General features: G+C 36.0%; 1 protein-coding gene across 9 annotated transcripts in view; it reads right to left on the bottom strand.

Moving 5' to 3' along the window:
- Nucleotides 1-2,582: 2,582 nt before the first annotated feature.
- The window catches only part of HNRNPR (heterogeneous nuclear ribonucleoprotein R), a 32,850-nt gene continuing 16,372 nt past the window's right edge, over nt 2,583-19,060 (bottom strand). For 7 of the 9 annotated variants that reach the window (XM_081574518.1, XM_081574513.1, XM_081574515.1 and 4 more), the window contains 6 exons: nt 13,495-13,671; nt 11,644-11,779; nt 10,010-10,215; nt 6,240-6,389; nt 3,974-4,095; nt 2,583-3,862 (listed from right to left, as the gene is read on the bottom strand). In XM_081574518.1, the coding sequence (XP_081430644.1) occupies nt 3,250-3,862; nt 3,974-4,095; nt 6,240-6,389; nt 10,010-10,215; nt 11,644-11,779; nt 13,495-13,671 (1,404 nt within the window). In that variant the 3' untranslated portion in view covers nt 2,583-3,249. Of the gene's footprint in view, nt 3,863-3,973; nt 4,096-6,239; nt 6,390-10,009; nt 10,227-11,643; nt 11,780-13,494; nt 13,672-19,060 lie in introns of all 9 variants that reach the window. The other 2 variants (XM_081574522.1, XM_081574520.1) reach the window with 2 other exon arrangements.

Here is a 19,060-nt window from a genome sequence, read left to right as displayed (position 1 = left end):
ATACACAATTAATAAAACATAGGTATGATTATCCAAATGGGCAGGAGGCAAATGATGCAATGAGTTTCAAGAATATTATATGGCTTTATGCTAGGAATGGAATTTAATGTCCCTTCTCTTTTGGAATTTAATAAATATATTTTGATGTATGCTGACCTTTTTAAAAAGAGGGTTCACCTAAGTCAGATTTCAAAGCCAAATGAGAAAAATTATCTAACAGAAAGCATTGGGCTTTCTTATGCAGAATAACCCCAGTAACTAGAAAAACTGAAAAACAATTATGCTGAACTCTTTAAAAAAAAATTAGCTACAGAACCATAGTAACTCAATTTCCACATCAATTGATCAAATAAACTTGGAATTATTAGAAATCTGGCTAATTAAAACTTTTTTGCTTTAAAAAAATTAAAACACCATCATATAAATACATACATTTAAGCAACTGCTATAAATGAGTGATCAAATAAAAATTAGGATTTCACTATGGGGAGGGGGCATATTTATATCATTCTCCGGAGAGTATCTACAAAGAAGAGGTCATCCTCAATATAAAGTAAAAATCTTTCCCAACACGCATGTTACTGTAGCAGGCTCAGAAATAAAAACAAATGAATTAGGTGGGGGAACAAAAAAGATGGCAGGAGAGTAGGAAATCAGATTTCCTAGAACTCATAATATGCACCTATTTAAGAAAAAACCTAATGCACATCTAGAATAAAAGCCTCTTCAGGTGACATTTTTCAGGTTTGTTTATTGGACTGTCAGATTTACTTCTGTGAGAAGTTAGCTCTGAATCTGTTTTCTTGGAATGCCGCTTACAGCAATAGCTTACAAGAAGACATCAGTCAGGCAAAAGCTCCAGAGTAGACTGAATGCTTATAAAGTTATGTTTGTCTGTTAAATAGCCACAAAAAACCTATAAAGTGCTATTAGAGGGATACCTCTATAGGTATATTTTTAATTGGTGTGAGTAAAATATAATTTGCAATTAAAGAAAAAGATTTTGACATGGAACCTAGGTTTGATTCGTATGTTTTTGCCGGGTTTACATTTTAGGATGGGTGGGGGAAGCTCATAAATTACTTTTTCAGAATTACTTCTATTCCCACTCCTAATTTTGTTCATAAGAATTTGTTCTCTGGTCACATCTAAGAAATACAAATAATTCAAATTTTACTCCTAGAGCCTCTCTTCTTTGCAAGAAAAATTGTGGGTTTTACTTAAATCTAATTTAGATTTATAGTTAGAGCTTCAAATTATATTTTCAAAATTGAAAAGACAGCATTTAAAGAATGTTTGGTGTCTATACCTGCATACATGGGCCTAAGAAAAACAACTGGATCCAAGCTTTACCAAATAGATACCCATGTTAACGTCAATCTGTTATACACGGAACTATATATAATTCCTCTACTGGTTTCCAAAAACATAAAAGGAATATTAACGAGGACTGTTAACTTACTGAACTATGTAATACATGTATTCTTAAAAAGAAATGATATACTGGCTTTCATCAGCAAATACTCATTTTTCTCCTCAAAGTCAAAAGAGAAGTCATGAAAACCAAAATATGCTCTGACTGAGCTCTCAAGGAATTAAGACAGCTTATAATTTTGAAATCTAATACCACTCATAAAAGACACCAAACAGGAACAAAACACAAAATAAAGGTGTGCCCATTTAAATTCTTCTCCAGTGGCTTATTTTTATAATTTAAAAACATTTTAGATCTGCCTAAGAATAAAATGGAAGGGAAAATTTTTATTGGTTTTCTGAAAGTGATCCAGACTTTTCTGCGCTGTTTAGATTCTCTCGTTCCTCTTATTCTCAAGCAAAAAAACGTTCTTACAATAAAGGAGAATTTCTAAAGAAATGGAAATAGATGCTATGATTTGGCCAACAAAATTTTTAGCCATTTGAGTAGTAAAATAAATAAATAAATAAATAAAAATAAGAGGTATTAACAGGAAGTCAGAAGTAGGACTACTGGATATTTTTAAGCCTCTCTTACAAGGCCTGAGTGTTTCTCAAAGCAAATTTACATAGTAATAGGAAATTATATTCCTAATTAGTAACTGAAGTGGTAGTCACAATCATGTATACTGAAAGTTTACATGAAGTTTAGTCCGCAGAGCAATTGACGCCACAGTACTAACATTTTTTCCTGCTATGTACATTCACTCCAGCAAATAAGGTCTTCAGACAACAAATTATCCTTTATAGAAAGAATGTGGGTCAAAATAAATTGCAGTCTGCTTCCCCAACCCCATTTTATTTAATGCAAATTATCCAATGCCTGCAAGAATGTTCAAAAGCCTGAGCTTGTTTTTATAAAAATAAAGGATAAAATTGCCAAATTAGATGACTATGAAAGAACATCAATCAATGAAGTACTATTTGGAATAAATATTAGAATTTAGACTAATCCTCAGTCTGATATCCACGATACATATTAGAATAGACAAGAAATTTTGCATGAATTTGATCACTCACATAGGCAGTTATAGTTTGAAAACAATATTCCTTGCAAGGATTACGAATAAAATAATGTTTTAGGACACAATTGAATTTGAAATAGGTAATGTTTTGAATAGATTTTTGAGTTTTATTGAAATCTTACATGAACAAGAAATTGGAAATACAATCACATCAAAGAACAAATTGTCACGGCTTTGACGTTTAAGCCAAACAAATTTTGTAGGGCAGGTTTCAAAAAGGTGTGAAGTTATAACAATTTAAAAACACAGTTGACCTACTTCTAGGAATGCAAAACATACAATCATAGGTTATTTTCAATACAAGAAAACTTAAATTTGTTTGCTTTTAATTTCTTCAAACTACTAAGACAAAGCACTAGCTTATATTTTTATTTACAGCATACTCCATACCCCTATGTAAGCTATCCCAAATCCAAAAAATGAAACTGTCCAAAACCAAAGGTTTTGCAAAATCATGATTTTAACAGTGTGCTCAGCTTGTTTTGAAGCTAAAATGAAGCCTGAAACGATAAAAGCATTGTAACTCCCAGAATAAGGGAACTCTGCAAGCCCAATAATGTCCAAGAGCATTTATGAAAAGAGGAAAAAATAAAAAGACTTGAGTATATACACAATAGTGATTTCTTCAGCCAAATACAAATGGCAGCAAATTGCTACTTAAAGATGAAACAGATAAGCCAATTTTTTTGAAGGATGTAGATATATAGAGCCAATCGTATCTTGTCAATATCATTTTCAAGCCCTCACTTGTCTATTTCCACTGTTGCCCATAAGTATCCTGATAAAATTCCTGGTTGTCATTATTGTAACCATAGTTACCAGAATAGTCACCACCTTGCTGAAGCGGCTGTTGAGCGATGGGTTGGGAACCCCAGTTCTGTTGGTTGTTGGTCTGACGGCGCTTGGAGTCAGGTTGGTTGTACCCGTCTGCCTTTCTCTTGCCTCCTACATTGCCCCCACGGTTGCCCCGAGATCCACGGGAACCACGGCCTCTCTGCTGCTGTGCAGGACCCCCTCTGCCACCCCTAGAGCCTCTTGGTGGTCCCAAAGGTGCCCCCCTCTGTGAGTAGCCAGCTCTACCTCTCGGAGGTGGTGCTCCCCGCCCCCGTGGTGGTGGTGGAGCACCTCGCCCTCCCCTTCCTCCTCCTCTTCCTCTTACTGCATAGCCATCATCATAGCCGTAGTAGGGATCTTCATAGCCTCCACGGTAGTCGTGATAATCATAACCATAGTAATCATCATAGTAATCTTCATAGCCATAGTAATCTGGAGGGTAGCCATATCCACCTCTCCCCCCACCACGACCCCGACCTCTAATTGGAGGTGGCATGCGAGGAGGAGGGTGATAGTAATAATCTTCATACCTAGCAATGGAGGGAAGGGAGAAAAGAAAATACAAGTCAGTGTGCTTCAAGAGTCTTCCTAACTTTTTAAACTACCCAATCTCTGATATATTCGACAAAATGCAGACTCACGCAGTACTCCTGGAGGCCTGTCTAGCAGCTTGGCGCTCTTTCCTTTTCTTGTCTGGTGGCTTGGCTAAGACTATTTCAATTTCTTCCCCTTCTATTTCTTTGCCGTTCATTTCATCCATGGCCTATGCAAAATTAGAAACAAATTTATTTTACAAGTAACAGTACCTTAAATATAACATTGCCTGTACCATTTAATACACCTGATAAACAATTTACTTCACAACTGTTTTAATTTCCAAGATGAATATAGCCACCAAATTTTTAAAAATACACAAAATACTTATTCCCCTCAACCTTACTTTATGTGTAAGTTACACTGAGAACAAAACTGATGTCCTATTACTATATTTAAAAAGATAAAGCAGAGAGCTGCTTGTTGCTGCTCCTTAATTTCAAGTAACTAATTCCTCCAAGCTAAGGCCAAAACAAACAGCAAATTCCCATCTGGAGAACATGCCAGTATTAACAAACTTTTCAGGATTAAAATTTTTAAACACATGGCATTCAGCCTGTAGGTCTTAAACTGTTCTTTCATAAAAATGTCGAGAATTTGAAATATAAATGAGACTATCGGTGAAATTCAACAAGATAATAACCAAAAAGAAAAAAGCCTAGGCTTCTTCCCCATACCAACAATGCTTAACCTGGAATATACTTTATCTGAATGGTTAAAAGCACAGAGCCCAGCAAAGACTTGAACTAATTAAGACTCAAGTACTCATCTGGAAAGCAGTAATCAAAAGTATTCCGGGCTCTAGTTTTTTATTTATATCATTCCACCTAATAACTTCTGCCATACTTCAAGGTTCAGGTAACTCAGTAACCAAGTATCACCTCCTCACCACAGTTTTTCTGTTTCCCAATACAACCTTTCCCTCTCTGGATATACGTAATAAAATGCTCTAACCGTAAAGAACATTTTAGTGATTTACAAGTACCCAGACAAAAGATTAAATCAGTATCTTCCTCTTACCTAGTTTTTTCCCCTTTAGCACCTTAGCTTTTGGCTGCTTCAACTAAAGCAACTAAATGAGTCTATAAAAGCTTCCTGGTATAAACAAAATAACAGAGTATCTGTCTATACTCTTTCCTCTGGCCATCCTCTGAGCTAGAAGTCTTATAATTTCAGAAATCGCTTTGGCAAACCACCCTTGAAAATTATTTTCAATTATGAACAGTTATTTAATACCAAGTAAATAAAAGGAATATTTAGAAGGTATAAATTCATTAGTTATCTGTCCTTCCTATCACTCGCAATTCAGAAGCCAAACAAGTTCTGTACTAAGCTATGAATTTTATAAGCAATATTGTCTCAGTAATTAGCTTCCATCAAAAAGCAAACCAATAAATTCTACTAGTCAAAGATTCTATAAGGCACATTGTAAAGCAGTACCCTGCCCTAATGTTTTTTTGGCAACAAAACATGCAAAAAAAGAACCAGGCCTGAGTCACCAAGGGTTTTAGATCTATCTCCCCAATTATATAAAAAATATTTTATTTTGTTCTGTCTTTTGTTTTGTCAGCCCCTCCCCCCACCTTTTCTCCAGAAGGGAGAGAGGGACAAGAGGAAGAAACTGAAAATTTTAGCCGTTAAAGATGGTGTTGATCCACCATCAACGGAAAGCAGCAGAGTACTCAGGTTATATGTTCTAGACACTATATGAAAATACTTTTTTTCATACTTTTAAAATACTATCATCAACAAGCAAATTAACTATTATATGCAAGAAATATTTCTAACAACTATTGAAACTGGCACAAAAAAAAAAAAAATACCGTGAGGATTCTAAATGACTAAAGAAAGGCAAGACTATGAAGAACTAACCATTCCCCCAGAACACACCTACTGAATTACACTGTACTAGATATGAAGCCATGTACACTACTCAGTTCCATTCATAGGTCCTTAAACAAGTAAATAAAGTAGTTATAATATATTCACTATCATTTTGGTATTTATGGAAGCTAATTACTATTCCTTGTAACATTTTCAAGGTATCATGCTATCAAAGCTTAGGCTTACAAAAATAATAGAGATTAAAAGTAACTTGCCTGAGCTCACAAACTCAGTTAGTAATAATCAGGCTTTGAAATAGAGTCTTACCTGTTACATTACTACCACTTCACAGAGATTATTAAAAGAAAGCTCCAGAGTTCGGTAAAAGCTGAAAACCAATTTCATTTGTTTATAAAGTCACTTTATGTGTTTTAGCAAGTTTCAACAACAAAATTCACATATCAAGAAACAAAATATCAAATTTTCTACCTTAACAGCTGCTCCTCTGTCTTCGAAATGAACAAATGCATAATCTTTCAACTTCTTCACTCTTTCAAGTTTTCCAAATTCAGAAAATGACTTTTCCAATATTTCTTCTGTCACTGTAGTAGCCAAGTTTCTCACAAATAAAACTTTCACCTAATATAACAAATATACAAAACTGGCATTGGCTACTTAATTTTAGCTGAAGTCCTATATTAAAGTATTTCTTCCTATTTTCATGGCATAGGCTTTTATTCTCAAAAACAATTAAGTGCTAAAGGTGCTATCAGAGAGGTATGAAAACTGAGAAAATAATTGTTACCATTTATATAAATCATCAGTTTCTTCTCCTGCCACGTTGTTAAAGTGCCTAATACTGTGAACAGGACCTTCAAGGGACCAAAATAAAAGTATTACTAGGTTACTTTACTAATTTAATATGGTCCCTTTGTTTTTGTTTAGCCGTTAAGTCTTGTGCAACTCTTGTGATCTTGTGGACTGAAGCCCACCAGGTTCCCCTGTCCATGGGATTTCCCAGGCAAGAAGACTGGAGTGGGGTGCCATTTCCTTCTCCAGAGGATATTCCTGACCCAGGGATCGAACCCAAGTCTCCTGCATTGGGTGGATTCTTTACATCTGAGCCACCTGGCAAGCCCAATATAGTTCCTAAGTCTCCCCCAAAACAAGTTTTTCTGTCCCTCCTACCCCACCCAAGAACTGGATGAGCTCATGCTTCTAAAGTTCATATGAAAAAATAAACAAGCAGTAGTAGCCAGGGAAAAAACAAGAACAAAGTTTTGAGACTAGTCCTACTAGATAAAACAAACTCTATCAATTCATTGCTTAAATCATTTAATCAGTGCAGTGTTGATCTGAATAAAGATGAAAAGTGGACTCATACCTCACACTATATACTAGGATAAAGTCCAAATAGTTAGAAAATTTAAAAGGAGGGGGATGTTTAAATATTAGAAGAAAATAAGAAAATAATTATGTAACACTGCACTGGAGAAGGCTTTGTTAATTTAAAATCTATATAAAGGACTGAAAAATTCAACTACCAAAAAAAAAGATTTCCATATGGGAGAAAATACCATAAGTAAAATTAAAAAAAAAAAAGCATCACAAACAGTTAACCTGTCTTTTATATCAGAACTCTAGAAAATAAGAAGAAGATTAACAGAAAAACAAATGAATGGAAAGACAGGCAAAATTCATGAATATATGGTTCATACAAAGAAACATAAATAGTCCTTAACTGCATAAGAAATGTAAACTCAGGCATGTACAGTAAAGAGAAACAAATCATATAACAGCTATGAGATACCACTTGTTACGAGATTTGGCAAAACCAAGTTTGAGCCTATCCTTTTTTGACAAGGATAGGAACATCCTGCTGTATTCTGCTTGTGGAGAGCAGAATAAAAGCGTACCTCCTACAGAACATATGGTCAGTATCTTAATAATTACAGATGCATTTACCCTTTGACCCACAGATCTATCCTACAGATCTATCTGTACTTATATTAACTGAAATGATATAAGCTTACTCATTACAGTATTATAAACAACAAAAGATTAGAAACACCCAATGTCCAGCTAGTTGAATATACTATGGTACACCTACAGAATGAAAAAGTACATAGTCATAAAAAATTAAGAGCTGATATTAAAAAAAAAAAGTGAGGATGCACTGTTGTTAAGATTTTCCCCCATTTTATACCTCCAAAATAGGGATCCAATTTACAGTCAATGTGACAGACAAGCACTTGTCATAGTTTAATTGGCAGCACTTTACAGTTTCTTAGTGATACATAAAATAACGGTATACTTCCTTAGAGCTGAAATACGAGATGAGATGAAATATGACAGTGAATAAAACAAACATCGTTCATTAATACAACTACCAGTGACCATTTGTGTAAGAAGTAGGGAAGGAAAGAATATATAATTATATTTGCCTGCTACGGACTACAAGGATAAACCAGAGACCACTAACACTGGATACCTACAAGGGACAAGGAGGAAACAGTAGCTGGAGCTAGAGGTAGAAATGGGAATTCCTTGGCTATACTTTTCCATACAATTTTGATTTGTGAACTAAGGAAATACATTACTTGTTTAGACAAAAAAAATTAACATACCTAACAAACAAATTGTTGCCTTAGATAAAGAGCTAAGTAAAAAGGATTTGGGGAAGACACAAATTCAAGGGGGGAAAAGTCTTCCACCTCTATCTTTAACCCCTTTAATTTTCCAAATGTTGTCATACTGATGTCTAATTCTACATCAGACAGACCTCCATTACTTTATTTACCTTCTTTTTTGAAACTCAACATAGATCGTTTTTCTTTTCTGAGATGAAACCAAGGTATCCTATATAAAAATTACTAGTTGAAATAATGTTTAAAGCACTCAATAGGAAAAAGATCCCTTTAAGAAAGACACCTGTATGTACAGCTGAAACTAACACAACATTATAACTCAACTATAATCTAAAATAAAAAATGCCCCTCTCAATCTATAATACTATTTTTAAAATATTTTAGAAAATGCAATACAGGCTACAGTCAGTTTCTACAAGATAGATACAAAGTTGTAACAGATCTTGTAAAGAGATTTATCCAACTCCAATAAAATAGACAACATCCAAATTCAGTAAGTTTGCTCAAAGTCACAACTGTATTAGAAGAAATAAGTGGAATTAAAATCAAGCTAGTAATAAACAAAAATAATCAGGGCTCTTTAGATTTCCAGCCCCTTCCCTTGACTCCTACCTACTCCAGGACTATAGAAAAAGTGTGCAACATATCTGAGTCTCTCTGGTTCATTCTCAGTGGATCTTCGCGTAATCCAAAAATGTTTTTGCTTACAAAAGCTTTTATCATGTTAGTATAAACCAGGTCCCTCCGCCAAATTAATCAACAGTGAGGACTGTCACCTCAGATTCTGGGATAAGAAGCTTGCAGAAAAGACTTTTCAGTCCAGGAAATCCAACCATTCTCACGGCCATCCACAGAGTTGCTGCCCCAAGAGTCAAGAGACATACACCAAAATAATCAAAAATTCACTAAAAGCAAGAGATGCAACTCAGATATGTCCCTTCGCCCCCAGGAGTCACCCAGAGGAAAGCCTAAGAACCAGGTCTCACAGAACCATCCTTTACCAGGCCAAGATCCCAGCAATGCAAGTATAGGGTTTAGGAGGAAAGTGAAACTCCACTACAGGATTTGCCATGCATGTTTTGCCACTAAGAGCAAACAGGATAACCCTTTGCCTTTCTTCACGGAGACAGTACTATAAGGAAGCTTGATCCATTAAAAAAGAAAAAAGACACTAAATCTAAATAAAATATAATTCATGGCCATGTAATAAAAGTCATAGTATGGTCAATGAAGATCATAATTCATAATCTCCAAAACATTACTTCTCTCTTTATTCCATAAAACCTTGTCTTTTTTCTTTTCTTGACATTTTTATCTTTGTATCTTTGATAGTGCCAAGCACTAATCAAACTTTCAGTAGAAACACCTAATTGAAGGGATTTAATTTCAGTTCCTTTTACACATTTAATCTGCAGAAAAAGAAATGGTTAATGGAAATTCCTGGATACCAAAACAGGCTGTTAAATTGGTGCTAAAGCAGGTTTTTGCTTAAACAGTTAAGATCAAGAGCTACAATTTGTATTTACCGTAAAATTTGAAATATTCAAGCTTATATTCTAAGTACAAAATGTAAATGATAACCGCACCCCCAACCCAAGATACTGCATTTACCTTAGCCATGACTTCTGGATCTGGTTCTTCCACAGGGTCAGCCCATTCAACTGTAACTACATTTCCCCATACTTTTACTTTTCCACTCATCAGCCGGCGTCTGGCTTGTGCTGCTGACTTGTGATCCTCATACTCAAGGAAGCAGAACCCCCGATTCTTCTTTTTGTCATCGGGTTGATGATAGAGAATAACGTCCACCAAACCCTCTGTTAAACCAACAGCCAGATATATAAGCCAAAAGCATCCACCACACATTTAGCGATTAGGCAGACCTAAATCCATGTGCTGAAGAGCAAAAAGTAATTGGAGAAGCCTCATAATGATCTGCTAATTATCTAGCTAGACAACTAAATCAGAATTATTAGATGTGGAGCTACAGACAGTATGTTATGTTCCTTTTAATTTCAGGGGCCCTGAAAGTACAGTCATAGTAAGTCCAACTACTGTATTCTGACATATAACATTCATTCTATTTTACAATGTTTTAAAGAGTGTTTGACATAACATGACCTTATTAAAACTTATGAAAATACTACCAAGGAACTTAAAAACCAAACATAAATCCAAGAGAACACTCAACAACTAATCATAACCAAAAATCATCCTTGAATCTCAAGTTTTTAAAAGTTACTATATTTACCAAGAATAAAAGTAACTGGGTAAAATGTACCTCTGATCTTAGTCCTGTGCCCTCACCTTTCCGCATATTATCCAAATCCTTAACAGTAATTAGATTTTATTTCTAGCAGCAATATCCAGAATGTGATTTGGATGTGGGAGAGCGGAAGTAAAGGATCAGAGATGAGGCAGTCATAAAACTAGGAGATTACGGTATTGGATAGTTCATCCACATAGACATTGAAAGTACTAACAATAAGTTAATTCAGGACAGAAGAGAAAGACTATGAGCCAGAAGCAATCTTCAGTTAACACAAAACTGAAACCAGAAGAGCAACAGATAACAGCTTGAAGGAAGGGGAAAGGATTGCTTATCTGTAGTATGTCTGGACAACAAAAATGTAAAGAAATAGTGGTTTTTGTCTAGGATGGAGAAACAATGGTCAAAAGTTGTCTTTTACAATGCAGCTACAATTAGTGGATCTCCATCAGCATTTTAAAAAAGGAAATGGAATAGGAAATGTATGATTAAATCATATGTAATAAGTGAATATGTAATTCTGCTAAATTTTGTTACATATACATATATAGATATAGATCTGTGATCTAAAATGTTCTTCTCAAATCAATTCCACGGATTTAGGATTGGAAATGCGGAAAAATCTGAAATAGACGAGGTAAGAGGAAGGAGGAGGAGGAGGAGAAGCACTCTCATCCCCTTGGCCTCAGAGTACACTGAGTACCAGACGGGGGGAAGCCTTCACTTGAGAGCTACAGGGCAAAGGTCGTGTCAAAAGTTATGGTTCAATTAAGGAAAAGAAGTGAAGAGGACATTCCAAGAATTTGAGGCTACAAGAGAAGCTGTTTAGTCCAAACCACTAAAAAAAGGAGAAAGGAGGCAATGTAGACACTCAGTATATAGGTGAATTCTTAGATTAAGATACACCTCCTTTTTTTGCACTTATACTGTACCACAGATTTCCCAAAACTAATTTCTAAACACATTTTTGTTTTACCTGTGACTTTACTGAATTCTTCCAGAATATTTTCTTTAGTCTTATTCTTCGGAATTGATCCAACAAAAAGCCTGTTGTTTGCCACAGAAATGCACACTCCAAGGTGTTTACCAGGGCGAATTTCATAGCTGTCACACTGAAAGGAAGAAAAGAACCAGACACCCCACAACCACCCCAAACTCAGAACAACTGATTTCAGTCTAAAAAACTGAACAATTCAAGATCAAACACTCCCTCCTTCATGAACTCACCAAGTCCCCTCATGCTTGCCATAATATAAAATGTGTATTTTAAACTTTTACAGTCTCTGTTTTAGTTTGGTTTCATTAACCTTCACTGCTCTATCAAATAGAAATGAATCAAAGTTATTCACTTTATCTTTGGAAAGATTTGATTTCTTATTTCAATTTTATCAATCTCAAGATTTTTTTCCCAGAGAATTTTAGAAAAAATACCTGAGACTGGTAATTTAGAGCCCTTGGAAATGAAATGAGATATAGATAAGTCTCAGGAAAACAACAATATGTAAAGAATAACAACTATGTTTAATCAATGCAAAGAAACGTAGAAGAATTTCACATTTTACATTAACCAGAATTTTAAAAATGTAAACTTCATATTAAACATAATACTTTCAAAATTGTATTAAATCATAGGAATAAAAAGTGTTTTATTTTTTTTTTTATAAATTTATTTATTTTAGTTGGGGGCTAATTACTTTACAATATTGTAATAGTTTTTGCCATACACTGACATGAATCGGCCATGGGTTTACATGTGTTCCCCCTCCTGGACCAAAAGTGTTTTATTTAAATGATTATGGTGATGATTTCCTAGGTAAACTTGAGCTTTTTATGCCTTAACATTACTTACCTATTAGTTTACTAAAAAAATAATTAAAAAAAAATCACCCACATGTTACCAGAAGCAAGGAAATAAAGCTCTGAAAATTTCTCAGTACTAAATAAACAAACTGGAAGGGAAAAAGTCCATAATAAAAAATCTGGGTCAAGTTAGAAGTAGAACAAATTCAGAGGCAACTAATGAAACAAAAAGCCTTGGTGAAAGAGGATACCATTCTGAAAGAATTAGAACTAGATTAAGTGAGGCCCTTCCGCTGTCTGGCAAGAGTACCCCCAAAAACCAATGATACTGCTATTTTGAGTTACTGAGATGATTGTATCTTAACATGGTAGGAGTGAACCCATACTTAATTTGTATACTACTCTGAAATAAGTACAAAGGGTAAAAGGCCCTACAGAAAGGAGATTCCTAGAAGACTGGTTATCAAGTAACAGAAAAAGAGAGATTAACGACAAAGAGAACTGGAGAGTTCGAAAACAAAAAGAAAAGAACAAGAATATACTTAGAAAATAAATAAATTGTATGATTAGGTTATGACAAAAACAAAAGAGATTCACAACCATTTCCTGAATTGTGTCCTAAAAGTCAATATAGCCTAGTTATATTCCCCAGAACCCATTAGAGACTTCATCACACTTTAAGAATCTTACTCTAAAGTTTAACAGCAAGAATAGACATTTCTGTCTAAGATCAAAAGGGAGAACTGCAAAAGCCAAGTATTCAAATGAAACTTTAGATACTAACTGTTGTAATAAATAACTTCTTAGAATTATGGGAGACTATCCCCTTATTTCTTGGGTATTTTTATTTATTTTTTACTTTCATAATATGAAAAAATAGCCACCAGTCACATACTAACTCAGTCAATATAAAAACTTTCAAAACAAAAACTAAAGTAAATCAAACAATGTTAACTGCAAATGTTTTTAATTGAGGTATTTCTCTCAAATGACTTGCTAGACAATGGGCATTTGTTTTATCACATACCAGTTTAACAGCTTCCTGTGCAGCTTCCTTTCCACAGAAGGTGATAAACGCATACCCTCTGTTCTGACCAGACAGTGGATCCATCATAAGACGCAGATCCCAAATGGGACCAGCCTTTTCAAAAAGGGGTACCAATTCATCCTCGTATAAATCTCTCGGTATTTTACCTACAAAGACCTGAAATAAAACCTGTGTGTTAGAATCCCAATGTAATAAGCATTTGATTTTAGAGCCACAAAGCCTAGCTGCCTTTTTTAGGGGGTGGGGACACAAAGACAGTTAAGGAAAAATTGGGGCAAGTTGAATCTTACGAAGTTAACCCTCGTTTTTCATTATAATGACTTTCAGGGCATCGACACAGAACAATCTTCTATACTGAAAAATGGAAACTGATTAACAGTAGGCGCTCAAAATTTGCAGTAACAGCTCTAAATTTGAAATTTTTGCAATTTGTCCTTTTCTCACAAAAAATAGAATAAAAAGCCTATATAAATCTTCACTGAAATACGTCTGCATTTTTAGAGAAACAATTGAATATGGAGAAGGGATTGGCAACCCACCCCAGTATTCTTGCCTGGGGAATTCCATGTACAGAGAAGTCTGGTGGGCTACAGCCCATGGGGTTGCAAAGAGTGGGACATGACTAAGCGAGGAACACTTTCACTTCCACTATAGTATAAACATGACAATTCAGTAAAGTTACAATAAAAGTTAAAATAAAAAAAAAAACTGAATAAAGATCAATGAGGTCTCTTTCAAATTTTCTCAACTCTAAAATCTTTACTACTTAAAACTCCACTGCTTTAATCTTTCATCAGAATTCCTTTCTCTATCAGAATATTACATTTTAAGATATGAAAAAAATTCATAATTTGAAGATTTTGTATTCTTAGTTAAAATTATATAGTAAGTAGGATTAAGTCATAATATACAGTAATGCTAAATTAGAATGAAACAATCAGAAACTCTCTCAGTATTTAATATCAGATGACAATTTTCTTCAAATTTCTACCATGTCAGCAATACGGAAAATAACCTTTTATGTTAAAACATTTGAAATCCACACACCAAGTCTTAAAGAATAAATTACTGCTTGCATGAGATGAATTTTCTAGTGAAACTCATCTACATCAACATTTCATATCCTGATAATTGATCTGACTGATGAAGTAATGAAGTAAAAACTCAACAATCAGAAAACTAAGATCATGGCATCTGGTCCCATCACCTCATGGCAAATAGATGGGGAAACAACGGAAACAGCGACAGACTCTTTTTGGGGGCTCCAAAATCACTGCAGATGGTGACTGCAGCCATGAAATTAAATGACGCTTGCTCCTTGGAAGAAAAGCTATGACCAACCTAGACAGCATTTATTAAAAAGCAGAGACACTGCCAACAAAGGTCCATCTAGTCAAAGCTATGGTTTTTCCAGTAGTCATATATGGATGTCACAGTTGGGACTGTAAGAAAGCTGAGCACCGAAGAATTGATGATTTTGAACTGTGGTGTTGGAGGAGACTCTTGAGAGTCCCTTGGACTGCAAGGAGATCCAACCAGTCCATCCTCAAGGAAATCAGTCCTGAATATTCATTGGAAGGACTGATGCTGAAGCTAAAATTCCAATAGTTTGGCCACCTAATGCAAAGAACTGACTCCTTGGAAAAGACTCTGATGCTGGGAAAGATTGAAGGCAGGAGGAGAAGGGGATGACAGAGGATGAGATGGTTGAATGGCATCACCACTTTGATGGACATGAGTCTGAGCAAGCTCCGGGAGTTGGTGATGGACAGGGAAGCCTGGCGTGCTGCAGTCCATGAGGTCGCAAAGAGTCGGACACAACTGAGTGATGTGACTGAGCTGAAATGAATGAAGTAATGGGCTTCCCTTGAAACTCAGACAGTAAAGAATCTGCCTGCAACGCAGGAGACCTGAGTTCGATCCCTGGGTGGGGAAGATCCCCTGGAAAAGGGAACGGTTACCCACTCCAGGATTCTTGCCTGGAGAATTCTATGGACAGAGGAGCCTGGCAGGCTATAGGCCATGGGATCGCTAAGAGTTGAATACAGCTGAGCAACCAATACTAACACTAATGAAGTAATACCAGCAATCCAAAAGATGCCAAATTATTGGAGATTAAGTTCTGTGAGAGCTGTGGTATCTTAAGACAATCCTTTTCAAAACAATCAGGTTCACTTTCACTGCTATCTGGTAAAGTCTGAGGTGGTCTTCTGAATCTCTAGCAAGATTCTTACACAATAGCTATTCTAATTTTTGTACTTCCTTAAAATCTCCAATCCTTATTCATGAAATCTCATTCTAAGAAGGTCGCCTGAAAAGTCATTGGTTTTCCTAACATTCTTTCCTCTTGGCCTTAAAAACTTTTCTCAACATCTCTTTTCATTTCTTTCCTTTATACCTCAGAGAAAAAAATGTACCTCTTTTCCAAAAAAAAGAGTAGCTCCTTAACCCTAATAAATAAGCCCATTTCTTCTTACTACCTTCTTCTGGAAATAATTTTAAACCTTTATTTCTTCAACTGTCCTATCTTGTTCAGTACATTCTTTCCTTCCCACTATTCCTCCATCTTCAAACATGCCAAATCTCCTATAATAAAACACAAAAACCCCTTCTTTAGCCTGTTATTGTTCCTTCCATTTTTAAATGCTTTAAAATATGGCCCTTACCTGTTTGATTTCACTCATACAGTTATTCTTTTCAACACATCTGCTGTATGCTTAATATTGGGCAGCTAAGGAAAGTATAAATAACAGATCGGCAATCATCTCAGTGACATCCCTACAGAACCATCTTTCTAATGAAAGCTCACTCTGAAAAGCACTTGCAAGTATGCTTTTTTAAAAAATTGTTCTATCATGTATTCATCATCAAGTTCCATTTCTATTTCTTTCTTATATTTTTTTGTTTGGTATCATTTTCTTTCCATTTTTTTTAAAATTGGAGGATAAATGCTTTACAACGTTGTGTTGATTTCTGCTATGAAACAATGTGAATCAGCTATAAGTACACATATGTACCCTCTCTCTCGGAGCTTCTCTCCCATATGCTTTTAAACTCTTTAAAAACTGGTTTCTTCCAACACTAAATTGTACACCCAAATGTCGCTAATGGATTTTTAAGGACCAAATTCAAAAGCCTTTCCTTCCTCAATCTCATCGTCCTTGCCTTCTCAACAAACATTAACACTAGTGATGCTACCTTCTGAAAATTCTCTTCCCATAAGTTTTCAGTTCAGTCGCTCAGTCGTGTCCGACTCTTTGCGACCCCATGGACCACAGCACGCCAGGCCTCCCTGTCCATCACCAACTCCCGGAGTTTACCCAAACCCATGTCCATCGAGTCAGTGATGCCATCCAACCATCTCATCCTCTGCCGTCCCCTTCTCCTCCAGCCTTCAATCTTTCCCAGCATCAGGGTCTTTTCCAATGAGTCAGCTCTTCACATTAGGTGGCCAAAGTATTGGAGTTTCAGCTTCAGCAGCAGTCCTTCCAATGAACACTCAGGACTGACCTCCTTTAGGATGGACTGGTTGGATCTCCTTGCAGTCCAAGGGACTCTCAAGAGTCTTCTCCAACACCACACTTCAAGAGCATCAATTCTTCTGTGCTCAGCTTTCTTCATAGTCAAACTCTCACATCCATACACGACTACTGGAAAAACCTCAGAATCCTCCACTAACCTGTTCTTACCTTTAACTATTCCTCTATCCTTTCCATGGTGATTCTTCTATCCATTTAATAAAATAAGCTGCATGTTTCCCAAAGTTATGGCCCTATTTCCCATAATTCACTGTACTTCCTTCCCTTGTAAGGATCATATTCACATCCATATTCACATACAACACTACAATCATCTCCCAATACCTCCTATATATCTCAAGACCTAATTCTGTATCTCCAACTACCTATTAAACATTTCCTCTTGGTAGTCCTGATTTTACCTCAAATCATCAGTAACTACTTTAGTAATGTCAATTTTCATTTTTTTGAGTATAAATGTATGTATAGATAAGAATGACTATGTATCAGAATGTTAAAAGTGGTTATCAATACATGAAAAATTCTAATTTTATTTTTCTTATTATATTTTCTAAGTATTTTACAATAAAGGTACAATGTATTTGTAACAAAAGTTTCCTTTGTCCAAAAATCAAAATAACTAAAACTGACCCTTGTCGATCAGTTTCTCTGATTTTTTCCCCACATTTCTCTTGGGAGAACATAATTTCTGCCAACCACCACCCCACCCCACCCCAGCCCCACCACCGGCAAATGACTGAGGAAAAATACTCTCATAAACAAAAAACCTCAGATACTTTTAATCCCTCCGATTCCCATCCATATCTAATTAATTTTTAAAATATCAGTTTGAGGGCTTCCTTGATGGTCCAGTGGTTAAGAGTCTGCTTTGCGGTGCAGGGGTCATGGGTTTGATCCCTGGTCCAGGAGGATCCCACATGCCACAGAGCAATTAAGCCCATGTACAGCAACTACTGAAGCCAACACTCTAGAGCCTCTGAGCTCCAACTACTGAAGCCAGTGCACCTAGAGCCCCTGCTCCACAACCAAAGAAGCCCCCACAATGAGAAGCCCGAGCATTGCAACTCCAGAGCAGCTACCGCTCTCTGCAACTAGAGAAAGTCCCCGCGCAGCAACCAAGACCCAGCATAGCCATAAATCCATAAATAAATAAGTGAAATGCCAGCTTGAAGTTGCTCCAGTGCAGGTAACTGGCTCCGTCCCTATTCATAGAACTTGTCCAAACCTTTCATGAGACGTGACTCATATGCCATGTATTTTTTCTACATTCTAGAGATGAGTGAACACCACAGACAGGTCTAGATGTTCATGAAGCTCATATTCTACTGATAGAGACAGACAATTTAAAAGATAATACAATTTCAGGAGGAAATTGTAAGATAAAAGCAAAGAAAAGGGATAAATAAAGAAGAGGTTCTATTGTAAGTAGGAGGGCCTCCCTGAGAAGACAAATTTGAACTGAGACCAGAGAGAGAAAATGAAGTATGAGGAAAGGACATTCCACGGTGATAGAACAAGTTTGTAAACATATCAAGTACAATTGATATATCTGAGGAACAGCAAATAGGCCAGTGATTAAATAAAAGGTCCACACAGGAGACAGTGACGAGAAAGAGAAAATGAGGACCAGATTAAGTTAAACCACGGTTAGAAGTTTAGAGTTTTATTCCAAACATGTTAGGAAGACATTAAGAGGACTCTGAGCAGACAAACAACTAGGTATTACTTATGTCCTAAAAGAAATAAGACTGGCAGGAGGGTAGAAAGTGGGTCGTATGGAAAAACAGGCTGACCAGTCAGGTTAACAGGGCAAGAGATGATGGTGGCTTGGTGCAGTAGGGTGAAAGCTTCAAGGCAGGGAGAATGTGAGAAACAGTGAGTTTCAAGCTATGTTGGATTCAAATCTACATTCCAGCTACCATGAACAAGTTTCTCCATCAGCGAGTCTCAAGATTCTCATCTGGGAGTAACATCAGCAAGAGGGTTCAGCTTCCATGTAAGCAGAG

This window comes from Giraffa tippelskirchi, chromosome 3 (genome assembly GCF_054371585.1).
Source record: "Giraffa tippelskirchi isolate mGirTip1 chromosome 3, T2T-mGirTip1v1.2.pri, whole genome shotgun sequence".
Taxonomy (NCBI): domain Eukaryota; kingdom Metazoa; phylum Chordata; class Mammalia; order Artiodactyla; family Giraffidae; genus Giraffa; species Giraffa tippelskirchi.
The sequence above is the reverse complement of the archived record's forward strand: the minus strand, read 5'-3'. Positions and strand labels throughout refer to the sequence as shown.